This window comes from Geospiza fortis, unplaced genomic scaffold (assembly GCF_000277835.1).
Source record: "Geospiza fortis unplaced genomic scaffold, GeoFor_1.0 scaffold112, whole genome shotgun sequence".
NCBI classification, from domain to species: Eukaryota; Metazoa; Chordata; class Aves; order Passeriformes; family Thraupidae; genus Geospiza; species Geospiza fortis.
The window spans coordinates 25646350-25655771 of record NW_005054298.1 but is presented as its reverse complement, the minus strand read 5'-3'; the positions used below and the strand labels follow the sequence as shown (position 1 = coordinate 25655771).

The following is a 9422-nucleotide window of genomic DNA, read 5'->3' as shown; positions in this document are numbered from 1 at the left end:
GCATAAAGTGAGCCCCAGGAATGGCTGAGTAAAGCCATCCTCTCCAGACAAAGATACTCCTGCTGGGGTAGAGAAATAAACATATATGCTGCACTGCCACTAACAAACTCCCTGAACAGTGAGGGCCCTCATTGTGTGGAGGTGAGACTTTGAAAAATTAATTTTATACAGGTTCTTATACTGCCCTTATCACTGAAGTATCTGAGAGCCTTTCAGAAACACATCAAGCCATATGCCCAACATCTGTCACATGCAGCTCGTTCTCACTTTCATGCCACAAGAACTGCATATGTAGTGAAGTTTTTGTCTTCGTATGACTTGTGCCTCTTTTCATTTAACAAACTTATGGTTTGTGTCTACATGCATGGGGACAGACCCAAGAAGCACATCAAAAAAGTAAGAGAAGCTTGTCACTGCCATTTCTGCTGCAGAGCCTTAATGCCTGCTCTCCAATGGCCCCAGAAGGTGGTCCTGCCTTTTGCCCTTACAGTCTGGCTTTTCCCTCAGTGCTGAACCTTCAGTTGTGCTTGAGGAGTTCAAGTAGCCAGTGATCATCTTTATGTCAAAGCCATGGACTGTCTTTTATTTATGTGGCATCCAGGCACTTTGAAGATAAAGAATGAGACCTTAATGTCAGGTTCATATCCTTTGCTAAAACAGATGTGACAACAGACTACATGGACTCCTGGTAGCTCTATAGCAGCTATAGGATCTAGACATTCTTTTACAGCTACATACCAGAGATGCAGCCCAGCTGAAAAATTTTCACAGTATATAAAACCAAGGAAAGACCTGTTAATGGAAATCAGAAAAGCCAAGTACCATCAGAGATTCAACAAGAAATGTTGCAGCTTGGAAGTTTTATGTCAGTGAGGCATCAACTATTTCCAAATTCTAAACGGAACGGAACAGTTGGAGGGTATGTACCTGTCACCAAAGGACACACACAGATTCCTGTGGGCCCCTCTTCTGTTCAAGACGAAGCTTCAAAGAATTGTCAGTAAGCTACTCAAACTGTCTGTTACTTTTTACTCTTTCCTCTGTCATGTTCTGGCCATACAGCTACAGGAGGCTGTGCAATGTAGGCTTATCTGCAGCTCTGGCATATGCCATACACTGCCAGGGACCTTACATTTGAGGACTCTTTAGAGGGCCAAGAGAGGAGAAGAAAAAAGGAGGGAAGAGTGGGAGGAAAGGAGGGTAAATAAGTGTAAAAATGTTGGGAGCTCTTGCTTTGCTAATCATAACTAGCCCTCAGGGAAGGAAAATATTTTCCAAACACCAAATGGAGCTGCAGTGACACTCTCCTTCCTTGTCTTCTGTTTGCTGGAAAGACCACTGGAGAAAAAAAAAGAAAGTAAAAAAAGATCCCCTCCTCCACATCTCAGCAACTGGCTGCAGAATACCTGGATTTTCACAATGCAGCCCCTAGAAAAAGGCAAGGAGTTTATTATTTGATAAAATTAGAACTTAAGAATCCATTAAATCATGGACTGTAGAAAGGTCTGCCTCTAAAAGCCCCATATTTTTACTTGATTGGGCTTCTGCCCTTCCCCTCTCTGTTACCATATTGCTACTTCAGAAAACATACAATATCAGTTGGAACATGCACCAAGAAGCTGCCAGGTGACCCACCCTTCTCTCCATTTTCTTTTCATTTCATCAAAAGCCCAGAAATTAATGAAGACGGGATGTGCTAATCTCTGTAGTAATGCTGTAACCAACAGAGCAGCTCAGAGAATAGGGAAGGACAGATGTTCAGAAACACCCACCTTTGTAATTGGATTTTCAATGTCACAACATGATAGACATCTTGTAGCATGTCGGCTACTGTCGCATCTGGTGCATCAGTCACATAACTGAGAGGGAGGGGATTCCACCTCCCAAGCTTGATTATTCCTGAAAAGAAAACAAAAAATCCATACTTTATATTTTATCAGCCATTTATTAAACCCTTCAGCAAGGCTGATTGCTCCTGCAATCCAAGATCTGCCTTGAGGTTTATTGCAGTCTTGCCCAGAAAGACATGTTCAGCTCACTCCTGAGGAAACAGTGGAGAAGAGCAGGAATAGATTCAAAATCTTAAGTAGACAGTTGTTGACACGTTCCTGACTCTCAAATTACTGCAAGAAAACACAGGAGACTTCCTTCACATCCTTCACCATAGTTCTAAAGCCCAGTTCTTTAAGTTAGAATAAGCTTTAAGTACTTTCTAGTTCTGATTTTGCAGTCTACAAAAACTCTTCAGTAAATAAATGCAGTACTTTTGACTTGAACAGGAAAATTCCTATGCGTGGGCTTTCAGCACTGTTACAATCTAAGCATGGTACGATTCCCAGTGCGGATGGAAACCCACCAAGCAGGAGGAGTTCACTCCCAGATACAAGTTGCACTATGCAGACAGTTGATTTTCTTTGTGGGGAAAAAAAAAAATAACGAAACAACTGCAAGCTGCTGACCACAGATCCAAAATAGCTTTTTGGAGGCGGGGGAGAATGCTGTATGTTCTATTTCTACTTCTGTTCATTCTTTAATAGGGATCATCACCTCTTCTGGATGAGCTTGTCACAAAGACTGTAAACTTGGATGGTAAACCATTTGGTGCAGAGGTATTATTTCTGTTTAGACAATTACAGAGGGCCCACCCACACCAAAAACAATGACTAATCCCGGGAATGACTTCCAGGAAGACACCAAACAAAGAAAGCCACAGTACCATCTTACATGACAGCAAAGCAGTTCAGTCTTGTTCTGCACTATTGCCACCACTGCTTTTATTCCCTCCTTCATTGTGTTCCCATTGCCCCACTGTTCTGCTCACTTAACTCTCCTCAGCTCAGCCCTACAAGACACTATTCTCCCATTCAAACTGATGCCTTCTGAGGTTTCTTTATATACTGTGTGATCTTTGAAAAGACATCCATAAACTCAACTGCCAGAAAAAAAGTAATACACTGATACATGAGAAGACTACTTCTTCTGAGATAACAGGCACGCCAAGAACTCCTCTTGGGTATCTGGAAGGATGTTGTGGTGCCAAGAAACTTCAACCATCTCCTCCTCACTTTCTACTCCCAGCTCTTCACCAGCTCTGGAACTAACTGAACTGCAGTAAATGACAAAAACCTTTTATCCTGATCTCCCAGAAATGATCCTAAGATAACCACCACACCGAAACAGTGAAACAAAGCTTCTCACAGAGACAATAACAGAATACAAGGAGCCCATGAACTATCTGCTATAGAGTATTTTTCCCCATTCCTACACAGATTGAAGAGGAAATAATTTTAGTACAACTCCTTGTCTGTAGCACTTAAATCTTTGCATTTACCACCAACATGCTTTGCAAGGCATTCTGTCACCACACACTGAAAGAAGCTGGAAGTGACCTAGTTCATCCTCAGTGGCACGAAGTTTCACTGTAACATACTGGTACAGACAGGCTAATACTTCAAGAGCAGATTAAGAAGCTCTTGGCAAAGAGATATAGTGTCCAAATGAAACAAAAAGTTACTAAGTGTTGCTTGATATCCAATGCTTGAAAATGGGACATAAACAGAACAAAAACATTTCAGTGATGCACTGTTTCAGTATTAAGATTTAACAATCTGGTGCTGAATATGCTGCAGTATAAATAGTGCCTGGACTCAGATCCAGTAGAGTAACACACAGCACTCATTCACAGCACCGTATGTCTCCAGTGCTGGCTCCTTGAGTCATATACCACTTGCCAAGAAAAGCTGTTTTTCTTAAGGGGATAGTTTACTTAATGTTATCTCTGGTGACAACAAGAAATGCATATAGTACAGCATATATTAGTCATGAAATGAGCATCAAGCGTCCACTGCATAAAATACGTGCTGGAAAAACACAGTTTAGCTGCTGACTTCCTTTACCTCCTCTTGCTATATAATAATTTAAAGCAAAATCACCTAAAAATCCAGAAATCTATACCAGTTTCACAGAACACTTGGCTTCCTACATTTAACCCCGCCAAGTTTTCATGTAATTGAAAAAATAAGCATCATATGTGCCCCATAAGTCACATCTAAATTGGTAATATTTTACAAGAGGCTTTATTTTTCATTCAATTAAGGAAAGCACTCAGAGAGCACACCATCTGCAACTGCTCGGGCCTGGCAATGCTGGCAAAGGACAAAGAGATGGTTGGGAAGCACTGAAGTTACTAAAGGTGTCCCCAGACTAAAAGGGTTTAAAGAAAAAAAAAACCAGTGCAGCCAGAGTGCACCATGGGAAATACTATGCAAATTGTTTTGCAGGAATGTCTGCTACTACTGGAAGTTAGGGAGATTTTTTATTTATTTTTTTTTTAATCCTCCTCTACAACTGGAGAGGAAATTGTTTTGGCTGGATTTAAACAAACACAGGTGTTACCATAATGCTCAGTGCCTCTGCACGTTAACACCTGCTGAGAGTCCTTTACTCTGTGTTACAGCACTGCTGATGCACGCTATTTTTTCAGCCGGTGTGATATGATGTGTGAAATATTTTTTTCCAGAGCACATTAAGCTGGTCCAAACGATAGCCAGAAGCCATGGCTTCCATTCAGCTCCTCAGCAGACTTCACAGGTGCTTATTTCATGGCACCAACACTGTACTTAAGGCAACTCTTGGGCTATGTTTGGAAAGATGATGCCAGCTTGTTGGGCAAATGTGCTCTCTGCATATTAAGGCACCTCTGAATGACTACTCACTAAAAACTGAGCAGGCCAAAATTTTCCCACTGAAGAGGTCCCTCCTCATCCAGACTGGGTGTTTCTAGCCTAACAGCAACCCCGAGATGAAAACAGCCTGGCAGCAAGGAGTCACTTCCACATACACATTTTTTATTGTTCCTCTCATTGACTTTAAATGGTACCTTTAAATGGGCCTTTAAAGAAATCACTTTAACTGGCCTGGCTAAGCTTTTATCCTACCACAACTGACACTTGGGACAGGAGACAGGAATGAGGAAAGGTCACTGTGTTACTAATGAACATACTACTTCTCTGGGAGTATCACTTCTCTGTCAGCTCCAGACCTTCTCAAAATTATGTGTGAATAATGCACAGAAGATCAGAAAGCTCAGGAAACAGAAAAATACGTCTTCCTTGAGTTCCCAAAACTCTTGTGTTAACAAATCTGTCTCTCTTTCCTGTATCTATTGGGTCTTTTTTCCCGTGAAAGTCTTTTGAAGGGAGAGCTAAGAGATTTCAATGCTTGCACACACTCGAGAAATGGCCATACACTAGAACAGCTCTCACCTCACCAAGAAATGACTGAATGCAGCCCAGGCCAGTTAGGCAATTAAAGACAATAAAGACATCACTTTTCTCAAAAGATTTTTTTTCAAAACTTATGTTGGAAGAGATTCTCTATCCACACTGGTTGTTGGTTCTTGAATGCCATGTAATTCTACAGTCAAGTCTTTTATTAACTTTAAGCCTCAGCTTCATCAAAATGCAGACAGGGAAAAAAGAGTAGCTTTGTGTAAAGTGGGTGTAACTCCCTTTACCTACAAGAATGGCAGAACACGTCAGTGGCAAACTTCTGTGAGCTCAAGTGTCAGGTTTGTACGTAACAACCACTGAATTCACTGCTGTCACTCCACTCAGGCCAATGATCTGCCAGCATGTTTCCAACAGAGTTTCATTCAAAAAGCAGCTTCTCTGGAGAAGAAAGTGGTTACTACATAAGTGAGAGCAGAGTACTACACTGAATAGAAGCCTTGCCCTGATATATCACAGCTGACCCATTCTATATCCAGCAGAACTCATCACTGGATCCTCATGAGCTTTATTTTATCACTTGAAAAAATGATGCACCTAAAGCACTGGGATTATTCCTAGGACATCACCCTACTGAAATTTGAAATGAATGGATGCAATGCTGGGGCTAAAGCAGACTTCCAGAATAACTACTTCGATCAGGACCATGAAATTACAAAAAGCAGAAAGCTGCTTTCTAGAAAAACACAGCTAAGCTGGCAAACCGTCTCCATTATTATGTAGTTCACATGAAAATTTCAAGTGCCGTGAAAATTATTTATCTATATAGGCTATAAACCTCATTTGTCTTTGCAAATGGGGAGACAGCCACACAGCACACTCATTCTAAGAATGCCACATCTGGGCTTTAGAACATACATATCGCAGTCTAGCTATGACTATGGAATAAGTCTTAAATGGAATGAACATCAGGTCCTGCATCTCCCACTCACCTGCACAGGTAACTTTTAACCTGGATAGCCCCATAACAATTACTGGAGCACCTCAGGTACCTTCCAATACATCACTGCTGTAAAATTAAACTCTTCAAATGGGGCATTTTCCAAATTCCTTTTTGTGGCTAAGCAGAGCAAACAGGACCAGAGCATGCCCTGCCACTGGCTCCTTTCAAACCATCCCCTGCTCCCACCATGGCTATACTCTTGATTTCATTTTCACAAATTATGAGCATACCTGAATTACAACTTAAATGGATACTTGCAGTATTAATGCAAATGCATTTGCAGCATTAATGTAATTTTTTAAAAATGCTAATGTGCCAGGGTTAAAAGCTAGTCACGTGTCCTAGAATTTGTTTCCTCGCATCTCAGGGATCCCAGGACCACAGCCTGAGAGTTGTGGCCTGCAAACACGGGGCTGGTCAAAGAACAAAACTAATACTTGCTGCTGCCTTGTGAATTCAATCAAGTAGTTTTGATCAAACATTGTGCTTTTTAACAGCAGCTCTTATCAAAACAACAGACACTCAGGAGAAACTGCAGGTTAGCATTAACACCCAAGCACTTCTGATTTCTTTTACAGCTCCAAATGAAAGACCTCAAAGAGATACCCAATAAAAGACCCACTTCTGGGACCACCAAGCCATTTCTTTATCAGCCACTATTGCAGGACTTCCTTCCAAAATGGGTAGGCTCCTGTGACAGTGACTGCATCTGTTGTCCCTTCAAAGGAATCTTGTCCCAATGCTTTAGCATGAAATTTTCTTTTGTTGAGCTGTGTTTTCTTACAGAAATTGAAAACATGCCTGTCCCATGTAATAAGTACAAAGAATTATTTATTCATAAACCAGTTTGCAGAAAATCACTACCCTGCAGTACATAACAATTCAACCTGTGTTTCTTACCTCTACACTGGCTGTAGTATATCATCACACTGTAACAACATAAAGCCATAATTTGTAGTCATTACTGTTAATCCAGCAAAGTGAACGACTTTTCAAGCAGAAAGGATGAAAAAGCAACAGGAAAAATTACCAGAAAATTAACTGATTATATTAATTTTTGTATTATACTATTGAGCTGTCTTTTCAAGCTTTTTGGAAAATCTAAGAAAATGCAATACTGCCTTTGCCCATTGTTATAAGGGTGTGCCAATATTATTCTACTGAATTTCAATCAATGACACATTGGGGCAATAGATGGGAAACATAATCAGCAGAATACTCTCCCATACTTCTAAAGCATCTTTCATCAGAGGGTCCCAATGCACTTAAAAAATGTTAATTAATTGAACTTTGCAACATCCCAACATGTGAGGTAGACTGTATTCTGCCAATTGACATATCGGTGATGTAGTTAGTGATTGAAAGCACACAACAAACATAATCCTATGCTTATGCCAATACAAAAGAATCCCCCTCCTTCCTCATTTCAGCCCTTAATAAATAATTCAGTGAGAGAACAGGAATAAACTATGTGATTACACTGTGATGTACACATCCACAAATCAACAGGAACACCCACAACCCCTGACTGACGAATGCTCCACCCCAGCTCATGAGACTTGTGCAACTTCAGGGCTCTGCACAAAAGGGCGACCTTCACCCAAGGGGAAAACACAGCGAGCCACACAAAGTTCTCCAAGCACAAAGCCCCCTGAACTGCTGCTGCTGCTGGAAGTCTTTGCTCTTGCTGTTTAAAAATGCTCTCATAAACTCTCATAAACCAGTGATGGTTTAGAGCACAAAACAACACACCTATCAGCCAGTCAATTTAAACACTTTCTGGCTTGCACATCTGTATCAGTACACAGACTTTAATATAGACTATGCAATTACATTATTACATATGATATTTATATGACTATATATTTAAAAAATTATGGAATTATGGGTGTAACCATCAATAGAAAGACTGTGTTACAAGATTTAATGCCAAACTTCAGATTACTTTCATAGATGAAAATCATTTTGATACATGAAGCTTGGTTTTGCGTTTTTAATTTTTTGAATGCTAGCATTGCCTGTTCCTTTCCTCCAGCATGACTGTATGGAAGTATCTGAGTTAAGTAACATACACTAAATGTTTAATGGCTTGTAATGCCATATATCAGGTTTACATTTTACAGTAAAAAGATTGTGCCTCATGTAATAGATGCTGCTTCACATTTGGGAAACGTTATGTGAGGACCCTGACTTTTATTAGATTAATTTAATATAGGCACTAAGTTACTAGACTAAATTAATAAAGATCTTCTTAAAAAAAGAAAAAATGAGGTGGAGGGAGAGAGAGTGAACAGAATGAACCCACAAATTAAATAAAATTTTCTGGAGCTTGTTATTTTGGAAGTCTTTATTTAATTTTCCATCCTCTATTCAGTTTGAAAAAACAGTCAATAATTGGTAAGGAAACAGGAAAAAAAAATTGATGCTATTTACTTCAGGGGATTATTTTTAAAACTGTTATATGATAGAACAGGAATACCACAAATAAATAGAAGGGCAAGGAAGCACAGGAAGTACTATTAAAAAAAACAAAACAACAGGCCATTCACTTAAGTTTCCAGAGTGGATTCAATGATCCTTGTGGGTCTCTTCCAACTCAGAATACTCTGTGATTCTGAAGTATTTTTTACATTTCCTGTATTACTTATAAAACTACCACCTCTACTGAGGAAAACCACACACAGTCCTGCATAATATCTGTCTTTTGTCATTTTTAGGGTAAGTCTGCATTGACCTTTGACACCAAGAAATGCATAAAGAGAGAGAAGTCCACTTCTCTCATCTGAGAAAGAGAACCACTCCTCTAAGTATTACTTCCAGGGCACAATACAAAGTCTCTCAAACCATGACAACTCATGACAGAAAGACTACTGCATCCAGGTGTCTTTCATAACCCTGCCAGCCTGGAGTTCAGCTTCACCCTCCACCAGGCTGCCCTTCCTGAGAGGCACCCTCACACCAGGGCACTCTCAGAGGTATTATTCAGCAGACCCAATGCCCACAGGATTCCAGCACCCACTGCATGTCACTAACATCATCCCCACGTAATTCCCAGAGCAGGGCACTCCACCCATCTCTGCATGAAATTACTGCCTTTTGGGCAATCTGTGCTCTAATGGTAAGATTGTTCCTAGCTTAGTCCTGGGACACCAGGAGCACAGGCCGTGCCTCCTCCCAGGGAGCAGTGCCTG

At 40.5% G+C, this 9422-nt stretch overlaps 1 protein-coding gene across 1 annotated transcript in view; it reads right to left on the bottom strand.

Annotated features, from left to right (window-relative positions):
• SATB2 (SATB homeobox 2) overlaps positions 1–9422 on the bottom strand; it is a 107998-nt gene that overhangs the window by 70829 nt on the left and 27747 nt on the right. Inside the window, exon 2 of the mRNA XM_005415950.3 lies at positions 1773–1899. Within this exon, the coding sequence (XP_005416007.1) occupies positions 1773–1899 (127 nt within the window). The remainder of the gene's footprint in view (positions 1–1772; positions 1900–9422) is intronic.